Here is a 24,583-nt window from a genome sequence, read left to right as displayed (position 1 = left end):
GCGCCTCCTATTTTTACGAATCTTCATTTTTCAGTATATATTTTTAATTATTTGTTAATTTTGACTTAGTTTTGAAGTAAATTTTGGGATGCTTGTAATATAAATGCATTATATGTTTTGTTATTTACAAGTTATATGTTGTGGCTATTTTACCTATGGATACTCCACTACAAAGAATTTGTGGTTGTGTAAGTGTAACGTAAATAATTTCGGTGGCGGCGCGGCGCCCTTATTGTCTGGGCGCCTGTGTGCACCGCACACTTCGCACACAGGAGCAGCGCGGCCCTGCCCATAACCATCGTAAAGTTAATGAGACCTTGTGACATCGAAGTCTCAAGTCCTCGGCTGTATATCTCTAGAAACGTAAAAAGCGATATCAATCAGTGTGGGCTCAATATGTTGTCTACATCCAGTAGATAGTTCGAATTTTTTAGCTGTACTTAAGTGTTGTAGGGCTAAGCTTGCGTCTATTTAATTATTTCATTAAGATATTTCGAATGCTTTAAACAATTTTCGAGGCCACGAACGACCTATTTTATTATCTTGAATTTAACGAAACTTTGGATTACGTATACAGAAAGTTGTTTTTTGGCTCTTAAACCTAACCCATGGTCTAATTTTTAGGCCTTAGTGTTCATCTCAGGTTATTGTAGAATGAAGCCGATCGGAAAACCAGGACAGGAATTTGTGGAACGGTTATAAAGTGAGTATCCAACTGCCGACCAATGATGGGTAAGTATTGGTAGTACAAGAAGACCAGAGACGCGAACTCATATTTTTGAATCAAGGTAGATTATAAATTATTATTTTTTTCAGTGTATTAAAATAGCTTTTATTACAATTTAAATCAGTTTAATTTAATTTTTTTATTTACAATACCTACCACACTATTTTGAAACTTCGCAAATATTTACAAAGATAAATATCAATGTTTCTCATTTTTACAATGAATAGTGTGTAATTAAGAAGAGACAACCTGTCTTCGCTGTACAATTTTAGTATAAAAAAACTGTAGGAAGGTTTTTTTTGTTTGCACACAAGTGACGTCTAATTTCCTTTTTCATTTAATACGTTTTAATTATTCTAAATTAAATGTCTATAAGCCTTCATTTATATCGATATTTAAAATATTATTCATATAGTGTATGCGAGCTTTCAAACAAACGTAACACAACCAATAAAGTCTCAATATATTCAATAGTTCTCTGAATATTTTAAACATCGACTGGCTTCTGTTACTCGACAATAGTTCGAATAGTAAAGTAGCTTTAATTTTCTCCATAGAATAAATATTAAGGACTTGTACATATTAATAAAAATGTGAGCCGTCACGGGACGCCTGGCAGATGTGAAACATCGACATTATTTTGTAAAAGTAATATGCAGAAAAGAACAGATTGTGATAGGAAATATGTCATAATGATAAAATAAAATATTACAAAAAAAATATTTGTTTTGAAGTAAAATACAGAGAATCACACAGTCGATTGCGCATGGCGACGCGTCGCCACACCGTACACACTACTGCATTTAGACTGTATATATATACCATCATATAGCGTCGTCACGCCATAAATCGGTTTTACGTGCGGCTATAGATGTTTCACATCAATAATACTTTCAGACAATTTATTTAATAAATTAAAACAAACACCGATGTGTTGTTGACACAGAACAATGATAATATGTATTATCATAAAGGAGCTTTTGCAGAAACTCTACCATTAGAAAATGAAACACATAATAATTATGCTCTTAACCAACTACACAGGAATGGCCACACTTTAAAACACTTCTTATTAAATATATTATTTACGAATTTGTTCTTTGTTAGGATATAGGTTGTCTTATGCCATATGTCGATCGGGCGGTACGGGAGCTAAATCGTGGCTTGTGGTGCGTATGAGTGAGGTAGAGATCTTGTCCCGACAGAGAGCGAGCCCCCACAGAAACGCGTAGATGATGATCACACCGGCTGCAGCTCCACCTACGATGGCGCCTGCTCGCTTCGCTTGTCGCCAATCTAAAACTTCGTAGATATATGGGAAGCCGTTTCTGAAAAACAAAAAATTAAATAAATCGAATACAATATTTTTTCATTTAACTATAAAGTGGCAGGTACCATAAAATTCTATCCACCACGTGAATGTGAAACAAGCGTCTATAATTACAAAAAAATCATATGGAAGCATTATGGAAGTAAACATAAATGATGTTGCATGTGAAAGTTAGAGGTTTATTGTTGTTAGGTTCGTAAAACGAATTTTGAAAGACATTTTTCTATAATAGCAAAAATCTAACAACTAGCGTGTGTCTATAAGAGTATGATGAGGAAACATATTATCCTAAAGTGGATACCGCTACGAATCAGATTGTTACTCAACGTCAATGTTTGAAAGGTGTATGATTCATTATGTAATTCTTCGAATTAAGGTATTTACAGTCGTGCGAAAATATCATGGACCTTAAGGTAGAGGTACAATTTCCTTAAAATAATAATTGCACATGGATCTAGGTCAAAGGAATAAAATCGCGTGTTAAGATCAAACCAGTAAACTTTATATGTATATTTATATAATTTCCGACCGATTGCGTGATTGCCTTAACCCGCGCGAATTGGTATTGTTCTTGTTGAACGAAGGGTTCGACGTGTACAAGGACGGACTTGTCAAGATACATCGGTCGTATTGTAACCTAACCCACGCTGTTTCTCACTGGATTTTCTCAGTGGGTCGCGACTCCGATCCGGTGGTAGAAGAGATTAGAAGCACTGATTAGGGCTAGTATTAACAAGTTTTCCAGGTTGAGCCCCGTGATCTCATCGATCATACCGTGCATAGCTGGAATAGCCCCTCGAGGCTGCCAGCGGTTAACAGCGGTAGGCAGTGGCTTAGCTTTGCCCCTGGCATTGCTGATGTCCATGAGCGACGGTATCCACTCACCATCTGGTGGGCCGTATGCTCGTCTGCATACTAAGGCAATAAAAAAAACTGCGACTCCATACGGAAAAGAAGTATAACCGTCTTGGGGTAGGGGTCGAATTTCATTGTACGGCGCCTAGAGGCACTCGGGGAATGTGGGACTTGACACTTTGCAGACTGGAGATCCAAGGATATTTTTAAGGTCCTACCGAACAAACTACTCTTTGCACTCTCAATCAATCGGGACGGGGTTAGAGCCCGGGCAGAGTAGGTGGGTTCCCGCGGTTAACACTATAATCAAAATCGCGGCGCCACTCGTCCGAGTCGTCGAGGCGATCGGCCGCGACCAACGACACCGGTCTCCACGGTACTGCTTCAGGCCGCCCGGGCGATGCCGCTGGTGTTCCGGGATACCCTGCTGGGTCAAACCTACAGGGTCGGAACGCGCAACACTGCCGACCCGGTTTCTTTCTTACATTATGTCCGGCGACGACAATGACGACAGAAACGCGAATTGTACCATGGACCGCAGATACCGACGCGCCGACTCATCTAGGTGCCAGTGGGCTAGAGTTACGACAGCGTGCCCCGCAACCTCAACTTTTTCGGGTCCCCCCGTGACCATCGCCAGGGTGTTAGTCCACTCGAGCGGTAAGCCGCATTAAGGACTCATCGAATTGTTATAAACTGTATCTATTGTCGTGCTTATAATGAATACATTATAAGCACAACAATATTATCTTTTATTTACAACTGTGAAAAAGCGTTAAGTAATGGATGGTATTATTATGACGATAAATCATATCTATGTTGATAAAGCGTGAATTATGTCTGTGATCCGATCTGTTCCTAAAAACACCATAAAAAAAGTATTGTTTTTAATATTACTTTAAAAAACCTAGAAATATATTGTAAATAAAAAAAAGGAGAATCGTCATACCTTTGTATAACAACTTGGTATATTTGGTATATATTGTTTTTTTTTCATCGTTGTAGTCGGAAATTATCAGAGTGGATATAGATTATACTAAAACTGCGCCCACCTTGAAAACGTGGGTTGTAGTCTGAATTACGGCAAGATTAGTTTTAAATCGAAACGCATGATTGCTTCGTGGCAAAAACTGATAACACGGTGGTATCGATTCGTGCGTACACACAGGCGTATTGTAAAGCCGCCCACCTCTACATCGTGATTGCAGATTACATATTTGCGTACGAGCTTTTACGTACGTTTCACGAGCTTTGTTCATCGTGAATGTCATTCGTAAATACGTATTAGATACATGCATAGCTTAAATACAAAATTTTAACAAAACAGAAGATCGATTACAAAAAAATAAAAACATGAATGTGGTCGAAGTTAATTAAATATGCATTATTAAGTATGACTGGTCATAATATCATAATGAAATTTGAATGGAGTCACATGAAATGCACCGAACTTCTAGTGTTTTTTTTGGTGTTCGCGAGTCGTTGTTATAATCAAAAGTTATTTTACGTTACGAATACTTTATAATTTTCGTGGTGACGATTGGATTTCACGTCGAAGAATTTTAGGACCTTATTAAAATTAAATTTGTTTTCATTATATCATTTCCGAATTGTCAAATAATGCCGTTCGCGCGGTTCTTGCTGGAGTATCCCCTTATGCTACTAGCGAAATAGGTAGGGAAAAAAGTCGATTAATCTATAGTCATCATGGTAATGGATTGACCAATCAGTCGTCGATCAGTTAAAATAACTTTTAATTATATTTTCGAGTTCTCTGGTTTTATTGTATAATAAAGTATCCCGTTGCGCCGTGATAACTGCATTCTGGTCGGATTTTTTCAATAAAAAATAATTGTAATTTATATTAGAATTTAATACTTACACAGTGCCTCCAGCAACATAGTATATGGCCGAGAAGGCCGCGTAACACAAGCCCATTCCTAAGGGCTGGTATAGATGCAGGAATCGTATCGGCGTCCTCGTCGCCAATAGCTCAGCTAACATAATCAAGGAGTTTACTGCATGTGTTCCGATATCCAGCCACAAATCATGTGACTCCGGGTCCTCAGGTTCTGACGAAGACAAGTTTTTTTTTTACGTTCTTTAAGTAGGTATTTAGGGACATAAAAGATCACTTGGTCAGTCACAGTAAGTGCGAAATTTAATCAAACTAAAATAAAAACTCCAAAGCATAATTTGTGATTATAGGAAATTTCAAGCCAGAACTATTTCTATAATTTTATGTTCAGATAGAACGCAAGATTAAATCATAGAAGCGTTTAATGAATTGGGCACTTTCAATAACATCCTTACCTGGATCATAAATAAGTATCCAGTAGAGTGCAGTGATCATGATGGCGATGGTCACAGACACGTTGAATAGGAACCAATACGTGCTCACGAACCACGGTAGTCCATCCCCATCTGCAAAACAGATCCATCAGTTTTCCTTTTTCCAGAGTTTACTACGAAGGATCATACAAAGACTAGAATAGATATTAAGAGTTGCAACACTACAACTGTCTGCTTGAATAAATTAGTAGTTGTTTGTTTTTAAACGAAAATACAGTCATCTAATGTTTTAGATATTATGTATAGCTTGTCTCGGAGCTGGAGTTAAGAAATTATATTTTATGTGTAATGAGTTGTCTTTTGTAAAGAATACTGTCAGGTTCAGTGATCAGAAAAATAACTTGTTTTTTGTCACCTGTTCATCGGAATTATTGGCACTTGAATAAAATGTGTTTTTCATTAAATCAATAAGTTTTATGATAGGTTTTTTTTAATCTTCTTGTATACGACTACATTACGTAAATATTTAATTAAAATGAATCAGGGAGGACGCTAATCTTAATGTTTTATTTTTATTAAATATATAGCTGCTGCTAAATATACAGCTGTTTGGCCAAAAGTTTGGATTGAAAATTATCATAAATATATATTATGTATGTATGCAAAAGTGTCGAAATTCAATGTTACGAATGAAAGAAGGACTGTGGTGGCTATGTCTGCCTGCGGTGATTTCATTTTGTTGTAGTGCATTTGTAGAACTTACATTTCTACGTTATAATCCTACCAATAATCGTGGATGATTTCTTTAGAAAATCTTATTTATATTATAATGTGTGGACATTACGCAAAAAATTACATTATCTGCAGCTTAACGAGCATTTGAATTCTCTGTGCACCCTTTCTACACAATGTGTTCAATTATTCGTGCGCACTGCTTGTTTTGTTTGTGTCATTATAACTGAAATAGATTGAAATAGATAGTAATAGTAAAAGAAAATATTTGAAAAAAAACAAAAAAAAAGTCCGCTGAGTTTGTTTCGCCGGTTCTTCTCAGGACTGTGGCTTTTTTTGGAACCGGTGGTAGAGTTAACATTGTTATTTATATTTTGACATTCAACAAGTGTGTTATGCTGAGATCTAAGTTGAAAAAATGATTTTAAATTTGGATCAAAAAAAATTATAACATATAACTACGTGCGATGTCATTGGTTGTTGGTCCAATAAAATAAAATAACACAACCTCACTGTGTATCGTAGTTTTTTGTCAGAGCTATTTTCTTAGGAACTGGTAGTCGTTGAATATAATTGAATCTGTAAGTTATCACGTGTTTTTTAAATTCAATTTAGTGTAACCTTATTAAAAAGTTTATTATTAAGTCAATTTCATAAAAAGGTTTAGTTTTTTTTAGTTGACGCTTCAGTACCCTACTAGGTCAGGTAGGTATTCATTGAATAATTTTGAGGTCAATGTCGTGATCAAATTTCGTAAAAATCTATGTAATTTTCATAGTGATGGTTTTTTTGTAAATAAAATAAATTTACCGAATTCGGGTGGTCTAATCCGTACTGCAAAATTAAAATAGAACAACAACAGAGGTTTAGTATGTCTCAACGATTACTGATAGACCATGGAAGGACATGGAAAGGCAAGCGCTACAAAGACAGGCCGTTGACACGCTGAGACGTTGTCATCAAAAACAACGCGGGACTACAACGGTTATAAATAGCTCTATACCGAGAAATATGGTAATATTTCTCAAATATATTATGTGTATAATCTATGGTAATATTTGATGAAGGCTCTCACCTGAGAGGGCTTCCTGCGACGTAATAACATATCGTTATTATTTCAATATTACTGTTGTCGAATCTTGCTTTTTTAATTTTAAACAATAATTTAATATATATAAGATATTAATTATATATAAGAATTTTATATCAAAGTTTTATAACAAATAGTTAAGCTGTGATTACAGCTAGTAATTAAATGACTATAGAAGCTTTGAGCTTGTGAAAGTTGACACGGTACCTTGCGTACTTCTTTGATCAATAAATAATTGGTAAAAATATCTTCCCATTTCTTTTCCTGTATTATTTGTTACAACGTAAATTTTATGGCGCATACTTTTTTCAATATGCCCTTTTAATATCACTTTTAAAAATACTTTAGCAATTTCTATCGTACCTCTCATGATTACAAAAATATAAACCATTACATCACATACTAGATTCTATGTTGTTGCAATAAATGCACGTTACATCAGTCCGTGTTTACAAATAAAGCACACCATAGGTCTGGCGTAAATTGAGCAACTTTGATGTAATGTCTTGTCAAGCTGTCTTTACATAGTGAACTGGGAAGAAACTTAACCTACATTTGTTCGTAATTTCGTGTGTAGCTAGTACAGATTTTAGATTTATCATAAAGTATTGCGAAGTTTTAGAAATATTTAAAACTAGTATTTTCTTTGGTTTTCGTAAGTCTTAGACATAATTAAAACAAGTTTCACGACGACGTTTCAATTCAGATCGCGACCATGAAAACTGTAAAGTATCCGATAAGTCAGTAACTATAAAATGATAATAAAAAATCTCGAAATTAAACCATAAAAGTAGTTTTAATTAATATGAGTATATCACGGCCGTCTGGTGTAGTGGTAAGTGACATGGTCACTACACAAGGGGGTCGCGGTTTCGAATCCCGCCAAGGGAAGATATTTGTATGATAAATATAAATGTCTTTTCCAGGGTTATGGATTGTATATTAAATATATGTATGTGTATAATAAAAATATTACATTTATTTCCGTTATCTGGTACCTGTAACACAAGTTCTTTACGAACTTATCAGGGGACCAGTTAACGTGGCGTGATTGTTAGTAAATATTTATTTATTTATTTATCATGAATGCTCACACAAAAAAATTGCAAGCTGTTATCTGCAACTATTTACCTAATAAAGTTCACGACCAACGATTAGGTTTGAACTAGTACCTCGCCTTGAGGCAGAAATCAAAAATAAAATAAAATTATAATGTATATTAATTCCATGTAATGAACTAACAAACACTACTTCGCTAGTTGCAGTTTGCAGGTGAGTTAATAACATTTGTGCAAATATGTATGTTCTCAACAATAATCCAGCACTAATGGTATTATGATTTTTATTACCTGTGACATCATTTACAGTGTGCTAATTACGTACCAATATTTTAAGAGTGCACTGCAACATTCAAAAATAAATAATTCTACAGAACTAGAACTAGGTTATTGTGACATTATCGTTTGATTTTTTTGTAGTATTAATTGGAACCTTTCGCTTTTGTAGATATGTTTGACATTCTCGTAAAAACAAAATATATTTTTTGTTATTAATAACCATAGCGTCGTGAAGGAAGTCAGCGATTTTGATAAATTGGTACACGTTACACGTTTCAACAGTAACTAAAAACATACTTGTAACCGGCGGATGTAAATGTAGAATTACACACGTATTCAAAATGGGTAATTATTCACGAAGGCACATGCCAGCAACGTATTTAAGCGATGGTTTGTCTCTCATTGTATGTTATTATTAAGATGAAGGTTTTTTTACTATATTTTTACTTTTATTCTATATTCTACATCAATCGTCATTATCAACAGCCCACAGTCGTCCATTGCTGGACATAGGCCTCTCCCAATCCACATCACTGAGCCCGGTCTACGGCTCTCCTCATCCACTCCTTGCCGGCCACCGTTCGGAGGCCACATACCTAGTCAGGTCATAAATTCTGTCACATGTTTAATGTAAAATAATTGAAACAAGTTTATTCATTATGTAACCATTCATATACCAAAATGAACTTAACAAAACATAGATTCTTATGACACTAAAGTTTATTCAAAATGACCTCCGTGATTTTGAATACAGGCCTTCAATCTGCGCGGCCAGTCGTCTATCGCAGCACGAACGAGGTCCATGTCAATATCGGCGGCTGCCTTAATCAAGGATGTCTTGAGTGACTCCAAATTGGGATGAGGCTTTGGGCACGCCTTTTCCTCCAAGTGTTGCCATATCTTGTAATCTAACGGATTCAAATCTGGACTGGAGGAGGGCCAGTCTTCGTGCCGGATGAAGTCGATTTCACACGCCGCCAGCCAGTCTTGTGTGCTCTTCGCTCTATGAGCTGGCGCCGAATCTTGTTGGAATACCCAGTGCCTGTTATTGAACATGGTATGAGAAACAGGTTCCACAAGGTTCGTCAGGACTGTATTTTGATACACAACTGCATTCGTTTTTACACCTTTCTCACAAAAATGTACCTCTGTTAAGCCCCAATAAGAAACTCCCAACCATACCATGAGCGAGGATGGAAAATAACGTCGTTGGACACGCGAAATACGGTTGCTCGCTTCTTCACTACTGTGTGCGTACACCTTATCATTTTGTTTGTTGTAGCTCTCTTCTACGGTAAAAATTTTTTCATCCGAAAAAAGAATTTCCCGATATTTTTTTCCCGCGTACCGCTTCAACAAAGCGCGGCATCTCTTCAGTCTCAGGTCCATTAGACGAGCATTCAAACGATGTCCTGTTTTTCTTCGATATGCCCGAATCCCTAAGTCTTCATTTAACACCCTTTTCACCGTGGTTCTGCTTAACCCCATCTGAAGGGCCAACAGTTTTTGCTTACGTTTGGGATTTCTTTGAATTCGCGCCTTCACAGCTTTTATCACTGCTGGAGTTCTAACAGACCGAGGGCGACCACTTCTTGACCTGTCATCTACACTAGAGTCTTCATTGTATCGTTTGATGGTACGATAAACGAATCTTTTGGTTATATTCAAAATTTTCAGTATGTTAAAAATTTGAATTGGCGCGTAACCGCAACGATACAACGCAATAACTGCAACACGGTCTTCTTTAAGCGTCCACTCCATATTTAAAAATGAGTGAAAATTCCAAAAGTATACATTTTTATTTTCATGAACAATTCGAAATTCGAATTCAATAAACTTTTTTGTGGCCAGCATTCTAAAAGAAAAGTTTTTACTGTGTGACAATACTTATGACCTGACTAGTTATATTCCACAATATTCTATTATTCTACTATAATATATTCTTATTTTTTATTAAATACTCGTACTTTATATTTCATGTATAGTTTTGTATTGGTGTTAGTACTTACTAATATAAAACTCCTGCCCATTTCTGTTGCGAAGCAGTCGTGGGTTCGTGGTAGGATAGAGGTTATGCTATACGATTGAGATTTAGATTTCATGTCTCAAGGTGGCGAACGGCATGCACGCCGTGATTTTTATGGGTTCAGGTAACCATTTAGGTAAAGCCAGAATGGCAGTGAGCTCGTTCATCCATCTATGCAATAAAAATTTGTTAGCTACAGCGACACGATAAGTCTTTCATCGCGGTCACCATTAACGCCACTCTTAACCCAGTTGATACAGCTGGTAGCTGTCGTCAAAGCCTATATCTATAATTCCACCATATTAAAACGAGGGGATGCGAGCGTCATAACCGAGAACTAAGCCGATTAAAACCCCCTGTTGCTGTAGCTGTAAAACCCGCGCCCGAACCTCGGATGAGGTTCTCTCTTATCCAAGGTAGGCCGGGGGCATGTTGACGCATTCCGCGCACAGCGCAGATACCCCACTATCCCAGTAGATTGAATGTTTCTTTCATAGCTACTAGCGTCAAATAAGCACAATTTCCAAAAGCATGACGAATTTATTACTATGCCTTGGATGCGTTCTAAAACTAAGCCATATTAACTGTTTATTTAAATAAATACTGTCAAATATTTGTTTCCCTTACTAACTTTAGTAGTAACTAAAAATTAATTCGATGAAAAACTATTGTTACCCATTAATTTATAAGGAAGAATCCTGCAGTGCTCTACACTGGACCAAAGTCTGTTTAATACTTTGTAATACTATGTGTATATATTTTTTTTCCTACCTATGCTGATACCTTTGAGAGGCTATTTCAGCTTCACCCTAACGTGTGTAGGTGAGCTCGCGGGGCTAAAACCGGAGTGTTGCTAACACTGACCCTAGCAAGAGCAGTGCTTCGCAGAATATACCACCGGGTCGGAAACGAGACCCACTGAGAAGATCCGGCGAGAAACTCAGTGGGCTGTGTCTATGGGTTAATTCGCTCGTCGAGCCCTTCGTCGCAAGCGACGGGTTCGACGAGGACGGAGACCGGATATGTGTATAAGAATTAAAAGAAGCAGATAGAATTGACTTTACTATAAAATCTCACAATTTGAATGTAGATGTTTGATAGAAAAATAAGAACTTAGATTTGATTCATCTATTAAATACAAAACAAGATAGGTACAATAAACTATCAGTAACTATTATTTAAAGCAAATAACAACGGCAATAACACCTGACTTATTGCCATGTCATTGAATAAATACCACAATAAAACATTTATTAATTTTTAACATATTTTTCTGATATTATTTTTATAACAGGAAAAATAAATGGTAGTTTATATTTGATTATTTTCCTTCCTCGCTTTTTTTTAATTTCCTGCCTAGGTAGGGCGCGTTGCTCTTTTATTATTATTAATATTTCATTGTTACTCAGTGATCTTATCTGGTTTAATTTGCGTCACCATTTAATTTAGTTTTGATATTCAATAATAACACCGTTTTGGAATCTGGATTGTTTCCCCTACGCCCTACATAAAAACATGCAAATGGCAACATTAGGATTATCCAAACATCGTGTAGATAACTGTACCTAACAGCTGAATTAAACGTTGATTATAAAAATATTAACCACGCGATTATACGAGGACATGGGGATACGGCCCCGGCCTCCCAGTCCGATAAGGGCGTGAAGGCCAGTATACCTGTTTAATAAAACACAAACATTGATGTAGGTATCTAATCAATCGTTCAGGCTATTAACAGTAATCGATGTCATAAATGTATTTAATTATTCGTCGTAAAGAACCGGCGTCAATAATCTCACAATGATGTAGACAGAAATTTTTGACAGACAGAAACAAACACTTTTCAATTAACCTCGGTTTTCTGTTTGATTTGTTTGGACTTTTATTGACATCAACTTTCTGAGTAAAAGTACCTATATCTTTTTATCGCTTTGCAACATAAATACATTTAATTACGTTAAGGGTTTAGAAATTTTAGCTTACCCATGTTCTTTCTGCATAGAGCGATACATGACAAAACTAGGCCATTCAGTGTGGTCATCGCCACTAATACAAGGCCCCAGTTAGTGAGGAATACCAGCCATGTGGGCGTCGGGGATACGGTCACCGACCACACCAGGATCCCCAGAGCCGCACTTGCTAGTATCAACCTCATGACCAACAGAGGGACTGGTGCTTCTCCAGGTTGCCATGACGACGCGTAGAAATCACTCAGTTTATCATGCGAAGTCACCCACAAGTCCGAGTGCGTGATACTTTTCCTATAAAATTTCACCATTTTGATCACTGCACTGATTCACTCCATCTTAAGAATACGAATGTCTATCGAATCTCAGATAAGAACAGATAAATAGGTACCAAATGCCTCGAAACGTGCCGCGGAACACTAAGTCTGAAGGGCTGAACTGTTATCAGCTGAGAATTTTATCGATCACTATTCTATTCTGCCAATACTATGTATTGTTTAAGTTTAAAAATATTCATATAACATTTATTATTTATGAGTTTAATACGAGACCGAAAGAGTATGTTTTGAGCTACAAGTTCACCTTCAAATCAAGTTAAACAATCACAGCACTGTTTCTTTTTTGCGTACGTTCCATTGTTTTATTTAAAATGGCAGTTAAAATAACAAAGTAATTGTGAAGTTAATTCTGTGCGAGGTGCGCTTCTGATCGACTCTTGCGACGGACACAGCGCTGCGGCCGTTGCATCGAACGCTTCGTGCTATTCTGCAACACTTCGCATTGAACTTGCGCAAACTAATCCGACTCTCACTTATGTAATCGTTCGAGTTTTTATGTCGAAATACCTGTCATAATTATGTCATTAGTTCCTTGAATGCTTTTTAAATATCGAACAAAAATAAGTAAATTTGATTGATAATAATACCACGTGGGAACGAGCCGTTAGTTCCAGACCGTTGGTATTGTTATATTGTTAATGCATGCGAGAACGAACAAGTTTGGTAATCTAGCAACTACAATGAAGGAAAAAGTTTAAAATGTAGTAGTTTAAATGGTTTTTTGCGGGGTTTTCCAGAGACCGCGTGTTTTTGCGGAATTTTTAATCAGATACGCTTCGATCAATAATATTACAGATACGTAACATAAATAAACCCACATTTTTGACTTTGAACAGATTTAGGTACTCATTTATTTGAAAATATCGGAGGGTTCTTTATTCGGGGTATATGTTAAAAACAATATTTACACCTTAGGCAGTTCCTAAAGCTGAAGATAAGCTGAAAATAATAGAATTTAAAGGAAGCGGAATATAAGTATGTGTTGTTTCGAATAATCTGTAATCTAAAGGGAGGTTTTTGTCTCTACCTAATGTTAATAAGCTAAGGGGATATACCAACTAGGTACTCACGGACCGCTAGGTAAGCTCATGCGCTCATTCTTTTATTTATTTATTTATTGATGAACAAAACAAATTACAATCATTACAGTACATATTAGCTAAATCGTACAAGTAGTACCTAGATCTAATCTGGATTTCAATCTAAATGGTATGTGCACTCAGCAAATCCGTATTAATGTACATAACTTTGGTCATTGAAAACAAAATTACAAATAAGAATTAAAAAATTCAAATAAAAATAAAATTACGAATTTCAGAGAAAAAAAAATGGTATCTACATAAGTAGACAACAATACAATCAACACAAACAATATATTGATAACTAGCCATTGTTAAATAGGATATCCTTTACATATCTGACAAAATTCTGAGACAGTTGCTAACACTGACCCTAGCAAGAGCAGTTCTTGGCTGAACCTACAACCGGATTGGGATAGCGACTCGCTGACAAGATCCGGCCAGACATTAAATGGGTTGAAAGGCAGACTTCATAATGAATTAATTTAAATTAAGTAAAGCAGTTCGTTTTGCTTTCGGAAATAATTCTCATATACTCTCATGTATACTATATACATAACTAAAAATGTTATTTATATTGTGAATAGCTCGGTAGCGTAGTTGTTAGTGACCCTGACTGCCGGACCAAGGGTCGTTGGTTATTCCCACTTGAGATAAGTAGATATACGCGGGACGAAAAGGTTTTTTAATTCTTTGTCTGAGTGTTTAATATAACTAGTCAGGTCATAAGTATTGTCACACAGTAAAAACTTTTCTTTTAGAATGCTGGCCACAAAAAAGTTTATTGAATTCGAATTTCGAATTGTTCATGAAAATAAAAATGTATACTTTTAGAATTATACTCATTTTTAAATATGGAGTGGACGCTTAAAGAAGACCGTGTTGCAGTTATTGCGTTGCATCGTTGCGGTTACGCGCCAATTCAAATTTTTAACATACTGAAAAATTTTGAATATAACCAAAAGATTCGTTTATCGTACCATCAAACGATACAATGAAGACTCTAGTGTAGATGACAGGTCAAGAAGTGGTCGCCCTCGGTCTGTTAGGACTCCAGCAGTGATAAAAGCTGTGAAGGCGCGAATTCAAAGAAATCCCAAACGTAAGCAGAAACTGTTGGCCCTTCAGATGGGGTTAAGCAGACCACGGTGAAAAGGGTGTTAAATGAAGACTTAGGGCTTTGGGCATATCGAAGAAAAACAGGACATCGTTTGAATGCTCGTCTAATGGACCTGAGACTAAAGAGATGCCGCGCTTTGTTGAAGCGGTACGCGGGAAAAAAATATCGAAAAATTCTTTTTTCGGATGAAAAAATTTTTACCGTAGAAGAGAGCTACAACAAACAAAATGATAAGGTGTACGCACACAGTAGTGAAGAAGCGAGCAACCGTATTCCGCGTGTCCAACGAGGTCATTTTCCATCCTCGCTCATGGTATGGTTGGGAGTTTCTTATTGGGGCTTAACAGAGGTACATTTTTGTGAGAAAGGTGTAAAAACGAATGCAGTTGTGTATCAAAATACAGTCCTGACGAACCTTGTGGAACCTGTTTCTCATACCATGTTCAATAACAGGCACTGGGTATTCCAACAAGATTCGGCGCCAGCTCATAGAGCGAAGAGCACACAAGACTGGCTGGCGGCGCGTGAAATCGACTTCATCCGGCACGAAGACTGGCCCTCCTCCAGTCCAGATTTGAATCCGTTAGATTACAAGATATGGCAACACTTGGAGGAAAAGGCGTGCTCAAAGCCTCATCCCAATTTGGAGTCATTCAAGACATCCTTGATTAAGGCAGCCGCCGATATTGACATGGACCTCGTTCGTGCTGCGATAGACGACTGGCCGCGCAGATTGAAGGCCTGTATTCAAAATCACGGAGGTCATTTTGAATAAACTTTAGTGTCATAAGAATCTATGTTTTGTTCAGTTCATTTTGGTATATGAATGGGTACGTAATGAATAAACTTGTTTCAATTATTTTACATTAAACATGTGACAGAATTTATGACCTGACTAGGTACATTTTTTTTTACTTTACTTTTTTTACTTTCCTTTTTTTTACTTTTGTTTACTTATGACGACGCTTGTAGCTGAAAGTAAGTATTGTACTTTTTGACGAAGCATGTTGCTGATAACTCTCTATTTCTGTAATCTGACGAAGCGTGTTGCGGATAATAATATGTACTTTTAGGTTATTAAAATAATATACATATACTGAAGTGACTAATATATTTTTATTAAACACAAACATATAAATATAGGTTTAAAAGTATATAAGTATGTTGTACAGGGATTCCTAGTTTGGAGCCAAATGATCGGGTGTGATTTGTTGATACAACAGATCAGTACCTCTTCTCCTCTGTTTGATTTTCAGGTTTTTTGGATAGTACAGTAGTTGTTGATACGAGCTTTGGTATGATTAAAAACTTTTGTAAATATTTTGTTTCACCTTTACAACAAATTAAAAAAGAAAAAAGAAAGTATTGGAAGACATCGCAACGTGAAGGTTACAACCCACCTTGAGACATGAAGTCGAAGTCTCAAATGAATATTATAACGGCTGTCCCATCCTTCACACCGGAATGGATGACTAATCAGCTTACATTGTCTTATCACTGATCTGATATATATATATATAGAGCTATATCAGGATAAATTTTGGGTTATTATTCTGTGGTAGTCGAAGATGGAAATTGCTATTGCCAATATAAGATACAAGGCGTTTTTAATCCGGAATTGAGAGCACAAAATTACCAGCGCGGCTTTTTCTATAGGCCGAACCTTTTGTGGCCTCCCAGTGCCTAGGTAGCGCGCTCTATGGGAATCGACGGTCTGCAGATGTTGGAAACAAACCGTGGGACCGTAAATCCAAGAAGACCCACTAAACGACTGCTCTGCACTGTCTCTCAAGCATCCAATCCCCGACCGAGACCGGACTCGGGACTCGAAACGCAGTCAATACTACAATGCAACCAGACTCGTAGCTCATCCAAAGGAAGCCCTGCTGATGTAACATTCGTAGCGAATCCAAGGTTCTGAAACGTCAGCGGTGTTCCGAAAAAGAGCGCCGGGTCAGAACCAACCTGCCGGGCCAGGACGCGATACACCGCTAACTGGTCGCTCTTATGAGACGTGCTAGACTGCAAGTACGGCGTTAGGGGTCTCGACCCTCTCAGATCGTCCCGTGACCTTCACCGGGGGGAGGTCGTCTTCTAAAGATTTTCACCACGACCTTTTTTTACTACCTGCTGCAATATTTTTATTAAACAGTAAATAGTAATATAATAGTAGTCAGTAGTATAAGTTTATATTTTTACCACTAAGTAACCGCTTAATACCATGAATCCCGCGAGCTGATTTTCCATCATATCTGAGAAGACACCTACCAATGCGTGCACGCAGCAAATTCAGGGTGTTAACAAATGGTATTTAAAACAAATTCAAAACTTGTAGTTTAATAAAATTCTGACTTCATAGCGATACGCTACAATGTTCTTTTCATAATTCAGAAGGTACCTGATTAACTATTACTACTAATTCTTAACCTTATCGTGTTCAAATGTAGTTAACTGTTCTGGTTCAGACAATAAAACAAATACTACATAAGGATAATTACATATATGCATTTATAATGAGCTGCATAATTACACAGTTAATCTGTTGAAGGTATTACAACTGGCATACAAAGAAAAATATAAATTATTGATCAATCGGAGAACAGCAGACGTTGAAAAAATACTTTTGTTTTTATTTCCAGAAGCATCTGCGGCGACGAGATCTTTATGGCTGCAAACGAAATACCTGTCTTATCAAATCGTGTTGTTGAGTCTGCTCGTAAATGAAGAGGAATATTTGGGATGACGAAAAAAACATTATTTTTTTGCAGTTTTTTTAGGATCGCGAGATTAATAGTGGCTCATAGGCCATTTTAGTTTCACCAGAACAAATTATAACAAACTGAGGGAGGTCAAACAGTTGAGGGGCAGTATTTCTGCTGCACAGAAGATTCAGCTGATACTGTGGGCGAAGAACGTCGAACACTTCGATGGACTGGGCGAGTACGGTGAACTGAGCTTTAGCCGTTGCTAGGGTCTGAACTAGGACAGCCAACTGTACCGAAACTACTATCGGGACGTGTCCTAGTGTCAACGATGGGTGGCTGCTATGGAAGCCGGCCCAAAGAGGTAATTCAAGGTGTTAATGGGCTTATTGTGTCGCATCGGTGGTAGGATCTCTTGTGAGTCCGTACGGATAGGTACCACCACCCCGCCCATTTATGCCGTGAAGCAGTAATGCGTTTCGGTTTGAAGGGTGGGGTAGCCGTTGTAACTATACATATACCTAAGAACTTATATCTCAAGGTGGGTGGCGCTTTTACGTTGTAGATGTCTATGGGCTCCAGTAACCACTTAGCACCAGGTGGGCTGTGAGATCGTCTACCCATCTAAGAAATAAAAAAAAATCGTTGTCGCGAAGGAGCATTTCAATGTTGTCGTCATATAGATACTTAAGGATGAAGATGCTTATAATGCTGATGAACAGACGAGCTCACAGCCGTGGGCCCATAGAAACTTCAATGCCGACGTGAGGTCGCATTTTACATATCACTTTTTTGCGCATTGTTAAAGTGGATGATCGCACTGATAATTAAGTAGTTACCACCATCCTGTCTAATTAAAAAACGAAGCAATCTTGTAATCCGTTTTGTGAGGTGGAACAGTCGTTGCGCAAGCCTTGTTGACTACTGGAACCAACAAACGTCACAAGGCTAATACCGCGGCCCATTTTTTTTTGAATTTTTTTTACTTAGATGGGTGGACGAGCTCACAGCCCAACTGGTGTTAAGTGGTTACTGGAACCCATAGACATCCACAACGTAAATGCGCCACCCACCTTGAGATATAAGTTCTAAAGTCTCAAGTATAGTTACAACGGCTGCCCCACCCTTCAAACCGAAACGCACTACTGCTTCACGGCAGAAATAGGCGGGGTGGTGGTACCTACCCGCGCGGACTCACAAGAGGTCCTACCACGCAAATTATAATTTTGTGGGTTTCATTTTTATTACACGATGTTATTCCTTCACCGTGGAAATCGATCGTGAACATTTGTTGAGTACGTATTTCATTAGAAAAATTGGTACCCGCCTGAGATTCGAACACCGGTGCATCACTCAACACGAATGCACCGGACGTCTTATCCGTTAGGCCACGACGACTTTATCTATTATTTATTTATTTTATTATTATTTGTGGTGATAGCTTAACAAAGATTAATAGGTTAATGTTAATAAATGTATCACTATGTCCAGCTAGTAAAGCGTTCATGATACAATGGTGGGAATGTCAATAGTATCAAAGAGAAATACACGAATACTTAGCAGGAAACATAAAGAGGATATTGCTACTACGAATGAGTTGAGGGAATGCACCAGAGGCAGTTGGAAAGCAGGATTGTGTACCGGTATTCCCGGAAGAATAGCCGGATCGACTGTTACCAGCGTAGGATATAGGACTTTGAACTTTAGGATTAACGGCTCTAATTATTCAAAATAGGAAGGAATGGATAATTTATAACTTTTATATAAATTTAAATTTTTGGGAAACTACAATATTGTGGCAATCATAAAATTCACTGATTTAGAATTTTGTACGCTTTCATTATTATTGTATGACAATTGATACAGAAATCCAAATAGGTATATTCATGAATTCCTTCCACTGTGTAGGAGTAACATCGTGTAACAAACACTCCAAGGGTCAAGGTTTTCGTTCACGTTGTATTGTTTACCTATGGTAATGGTAACCAGTTACCACCAGGAGAGCTCGATCACTCGTATAAACAATTAAAAAAAAAAACTCATCAACTATTTCGACTTACCCATAATCATCTAAGTTTAAGTACATCACTGAGTTTTGATAAATTGCGATTTATTGGAAATTGAAATTTTAAAGATTTAGAGCTTAATTTTAATTTCTTAATTATAGCAAATTAATCACTTTAGTCCTATTAGATGTAACTAATGATAATATAATTCAATGTGGAGGATATATTTCGTCACAATAATTGATTGCAAATATCACATTCATTAACTACCAAGTTTGAATTTTACATTTGTTTAATCAATTAATCATGCAGCTAACTATCACAACGCTGTCTTGTCCCTAATTGTCTTTGTCATTTATTGTCTTTATTTCCAAGTTAATATAATATGTATTAATCCTCCTTGGTATTCTTTGATTGTATCTATGGAATCTCTTGGAATATAATTGAGCAATAAAGACATAACATACATACATATAACGATAAGTTATTTAGAATGAAGTATGTATAACTACAGTCAAACCTGGGTAAGTGAGAACTGGATAAGTCGTAAGAAAACTCTATAAGTGAGAGTAATAGCAAGGACCCGTCATTTTAAGCTCCCAAAACCTCTATTAGCGAGAAACAGAAACCTCTGTAAGAGAGAGTCGTTTTTTCCTCATGGACCTCCGTAAGTGAGACTGCTACCTATCTATACCTCTATAAGCGACAGCCGAGCTTTATTTATTTATTTATATTATTTAGGAGGAACAAATGACAAAACAAATTACAAATTTAACATCTGCTATTTTATGACTCATTTTTATCTTTCGTGGAACTTCTTATCATTGTTTTTGTATTGTTTTCTCGTGAATATTGAACATATTCTATTTCGTGGAACTAAATAACGTTGTTATTTTATCGTACTCTTTTATCGCATTATTTTCAAATGGACACGTGTGCCTGTGTACCGTCCTGTTTGTCGGACTTACTCAGTTTATCGTTAATCAATTGCGAAGGAAAGTTCTGTTCTGCATCATGTAAAAACGTAAAATTAAAGTACTGTCATTAAAGTCATAAACTTAAAATAGTGAATGCATTTGAATGCGGAAAATCGCGAATCGAAATTCAGAGGGAGCATTAGCGAGAAACTCGGGTTAGAAACCTCTATAAGCGAGAATGAGATTGGCGCTCCCTTGAACTCTCGCTTATCCAGGTTTGACTGTATTTGTAAATTTATGATTTTGCTTTAAATAGTAAAATGCTAGGTTTAAACAGTAAAATACATACACAAAGTTATATGGAAGCAATGTTATTAATTGGATATATTCAATAATTGCTATCATAGAAACAACTGTTTGGTAACAACATTTTATTTTATGTTTTTGCAGCAAAATCTTAATACTATTATTTGTACATCCAGTCATACACACACACTCATAGAATCAACAAAATTAGTCTAAGTTTTCATTAAGCCATTAGTTTTATCTTAATCCTATGAAACTTGAACACTGCATTGATTTTATACAACCAATTCGACAGTGTCTTGTAATTTATATAAATTAGTTTTACTAAGTTTATTTATCAACCAGCGGCCCGCTCCGGTTCCGCTCGGGTCTTTAACAAAAATTTCAACGGTTTTATTTCTTTTTAAATGAAAGAACACTTATTGCGGCATAACTGTAATAGTTAGACATATGCTGTCGCGACACTTTTTGTGAAAAGTAATGTGTTCTACAAAGTCGTAGTACATTATTTTATTCTATCATCAATAGTTTTCGCAGGGCACGCGATGTAAAGAATATTTTAGGTATTTTTTTTTACACCTTGGGTCATTGGAGTTTTAGTAAGGATCCCTATTTTTTTTTTAAAAAGATTATAGCATATGTCACTCGGGAATAGTGTAGCTTCCAAACAGTGAAAGAATTTTTGAAATCGATACAATAGTTTCGGAGCCTATTCAATACAAACAAACAAATCTTTCCTTTTTATAATATTAGTATAGATATACGCTAAAAACGCTACTGTATTTTCGAGCGAAAAAGTGTTAACTTCAAATATCAAGCGGGTCTCAGTGACCGATATTCGTTTTTCAATAACAGCTAATTTCGCCGTCTACATTGGTTTTGTTTCTTTATCTTTTTGAATCAATCAGCTGTCATTTAGTTGTACTGTTGCTGTTGGAGTTAGTGTAGGCTGCCGCAGAGGCACCTCCTCAGGTACGTTTGGTGATGTGGCATTAAGGAACTTTTTAGAGAGTTTGTCTCGGCCAACGGAAAACGCCACTGTTACTGAGTGCAATATGACCAGAAGTAGTCCAGTCAAAGCCACAACCCCGACAGTGGGTCCAGGGTTGGCCCAATTCACTACCGGATAAATCCAAGGGTTTCCTTCTCTGAAAAAAGGAAATAGTGTTAAGTAAGTTTCGGTGTAATAATGTATTATTTTATTGACTTCCATATTGTATCAACGTATAGAGATCACATCGTGAATGACGCAGACACCTTGAGATATTGAGACATGGGGTCCAATCCTCAATTACATCACGGAACGGTTCTCCCACCCTATAAAGCGGATTGCTTCACTTTTGAAAAAGACAGAATGGTGATAATAAGTTTTGCAAGCAAATTGATGTCCATCAGATAAACAACGATTTTCCAAGTGAGCTTGAATAGCTTAATTCATTCAAAATTCCATAATTATGAAATAAATCAACAATATTTGTGCTAAAGCAGTCGTGGGTCTACATTGGAACAAAATAATCTTAAATGAAAATCTGTTTAAATACTCACTGTTCAACCCCACCAGCGAAGTAGTATATAATCCCGAAGGTGACATAAACCACGGAGAAGGTTAAGGGTTGATAAATGTGTAGTAAGCGACTTGGGTGCAAAGAGCTCGACATCAACATGAACATTACCAAGGAGTTGATACCGTGGATGGCCACATCCAAGGCGTGGTTTAACTCTTCTTCAATTCCAGCTGGAAAATTGTAAGTTTTTTAATTGTGGCATGATAAAACTTCGAAATTATTTGAAAGTGTCGTCCTTTTGTGTGTTGAAAATTGCAATTAGTGTTTTAGATTATTAGATTGGTATTTTATTAATTATGTCTAATACTACTATATGGTTTAATTTACAATGACCTTTAGAAAACTGCTTTAAATTAAAATGAGGAGGAAGGATTTAAATTGGGTGTGGACCTACGTTTTTATTATTATTTATCCTTTATAGGATTCAGACTTTCAATTGTGTTATTAATTTTCATAAATCAATTAATAATGAAATACATACCCTCAAAAAGTAAAGACCAATAGAAAATTGTGATCAGGAATGCGAGTGGTACGGCAATGTTGTAGAGTACCCAGGAAACCTTGACATACCACGGTAGTTTGAATTCAGCGCCTGTTATAAAATAAAAGCAAACCTCCATTGACACAACAAAATGAAATTTTTTCTTTGAAATAAATACATTAAATAAATTATTTAAATACAAATATAATTAAACCGAGGAGGAAATTAATAAATACTGAAATACTCAATTAATTAAGAAACTGAAAATTTCAGGCGTGCAAATGAAAAATTAAAAAAAATATATATAAACTCACTAATTGGTCCGTAGAAGTAGCAACGTGCAGAAACAGCAGTTGCAAAACCCGTCGCCAGAGTGTTGATCGTGAGGCCCCAATGTGTGAGATAAATGAACCAGTAACCGAATTTGTCGTTCATTACATAAAAAGTCATCGAAGATATCACTGTGCTAAGCGAAGTGAGGAAGAGTAAAGTCCGCCAAATTAAAAGTGGCACGGGCGACCGCGTTGTCTGCCAAGCGCTTAGGTAAAAGTCAGATGGTTTCGCGTGTTCCAAACCAAGCATCCCAACGTGCGTTTCTTGTTTTATATACTTCATGAACGCGCTCATCTTGACAATTGTTTGAGTAACTTTTACACTGAAATACACGAAACGTTATCGATTAGAGAACGATAAAGGTATCTTTGATAGCGAACTATTTGTCAACGAGTCGTTGTGATTGTTATTATCATTGATGCCAAATATTTTGTATCAATATCACGCCGTTCGTTTAGTGATTTTAATTCAACAAAACTTAGTATATTATATTGCGAAACACTTCAGAAGTTTATCGTTAAAATAGTAATTTACTAAAAACCGATTCTAATCTTTACCTTTTATATAAAAAATAAAATATTTCACAACCCACAATCGTAAATATTAGCGTTAGTAGTTTTTGAATAGGAATAACTAGTGCCAACATTTTAAATTGTTTCAACGTTGCGCTTAATCAAAGCTAAAGGTTGAACTGTTAAATTCACAGTGATCTTTTCTAACATAACCAAGTCTTAAATACATTAATATTCTCCTGTAATTTACAAGCAACTTACGTCACATTTACTAAAGGAAATAACAAATACATCTCACATTATCGTGGAGGCAAAACCCTGAAAATTAATACACTGTTGCAAATAATGAATGGAAGCTGGTGGTAGGACCTCTTGTGAGTTCGCGCGGGTAGGTACCACCATCCTGCCTATTTCTGCCGTGAAGCAGTAATGCGTTTCGGTTTGAAGGGTGGGGCAAACGTTGTAACTATACTTGAAACCTTAGAGCTTATATCTCAGGGTGGGTGGCGAATTTGCGTTGTGGATGTCTATGGGCTCCAGTAACCACTTAACACCAGGTGGGCTGTGAGCTCGTCCACCCATCTAAGCAATAAATAAAAGGAATGATAACATTTTGACATACCTCACGTTAAACTTGATTTCTTTGAAAATTCAGACGATTATATTAATGGTCTAGTCTCCCGAAGAACACTCGTAGGAACTTAACAAAATATTTTTTTATTGTATTGATAAAATAGTAGTTACTTGTTTAATCTGTACGAAGATGAAGCCGCTAATAGTACTATGATTCTAAGGTTCATACAGCGGCCTACAGCTTTCCGAGAGTAATAGATTCGATATTCGAGTGATTGGATTTTGTAGATAGTTT

General features: G+C 36.6%; 2 protein-coding genes across 3 annotated transcripts; both read right to left on the bottom strand.

Annotated features, from left to right (window-relative positions):
• Window positions 1–830: 830 nt before the first annotated feature.
• On the bottom strand, window positions 831–19,910 carry LOC101740465 (protein rolling stone). Of its 2 annotated transcripts, none has more exons than XM_004930000.5 (5): window positions 19,656–19,910; window positions 12,373–12,650; window positions 5,226–5,336; window positions 4,795–4,984; window positions 831–2,055 (listed from the first exon to the last, which is right to left on the bottom strand). In XM_004930000.5, exons 1-5 carry the CDS (start codon window positions 19,679–19,681, stop codon window positions 1,848–1,850), a joined length of 813 nt encoding a protein of 270 aa, XP_004930057.3. In that variant the 5' UTR covers window positions 19,682–19,910; the 3' UTR covers window positions 831–1,847. The 2 variants fall into 2 exon arrangements, with proteins under 2 accessions (XP_004930057.3, XP_037866875.1); XM_038010947.2 differs by lacking the exon at window positions 19,656–19,910 and adding an exon at window positions 12,748–13,370.
• A 1,024-nt stretch (window positions 19,911–20,934) lies between these two features.
• Window positions 20,935–23,919, bottom strand: LOC101746117 (protein rolling stone). The gene is made up of 5 exons (XM_021350565.3): window positions 23,761–23,919; window positions 23,185–23,525; window positions 22,871–22,981; window positions 22,370–22,559; window positions 20,935–21,972 (listed from the first exon to the last, which is right to left on the bottom strand). Exons 1-5 carry the CDS (start codon window positions 23,847–23,849, stop codon window positions 21,729–21,731), a joined length of 975 nt encoding a protein of 324 aa, XP_021206240.1. The 5' UTR covers window positions 23,850–23,919; the 3' UTR covers window positions 20,935–21,728.
• Window positions 23,920–24,583: the final 664 nt, after the last annotated feature.

The sequence above is a fragment of the Bombyx mori genome, chromosome 5 (genome assembly GCF_030269925.1).
Source record: "Bombyx mori chromosome 5, ASM3026992v2".
In the NCBI taxonomy this organism is placed as follows: domain Eukaryota; kingdom Metazoa; phylum Arthropoda; class Insecta; order Lepidoptera; family Bombycidae; genus Bombyx; species Bombyx mori.
This window is presented reverse-complemented; position numbering and strand designations above follow the sequence as displayed.

Coding starts and splice junctions, on each gene's coding strand:
- LOC101740465 (XM_004930000.5), bottom strand. CDS start 19,681: ATGTACTTAAACTTAGATGATTATGG. Junction 12,651..19,655: donor TTAAACTTAGATGATTATGG/GTAAGTCGAAAT, acceptor GAAATTTTATAG/GAAAAGTATCACGCACTCGG. Junction 4,985..5,225: donor GATACTTATTTATGATCCAG/GTAAGGATGTTA, acceptor TGTCTTCGTCAG/AACCTGAGGACCCGGAGTCA.
- LOC101746117 (XM_021350565.3), bottom strand. CDS start 23,849: ATGTTGGCACTAGTTATTCCTATTCAAAAACTACTAACGCTAATATTT. Junction 22,982..23,184: donor CTACTTCTACGGACCAATTA/GTGAGTTTATAT, acceptor ATTTTATAACAG/GCGCTGAATTCAAACTACCG. Junction 21,973..22,369: donor TTCGCTGGTGGGGTTGAACA/GTGAGTATTTAA, acceptor TCCTTTTTTCAG/AGAAGGAAACCCTTGGATTT.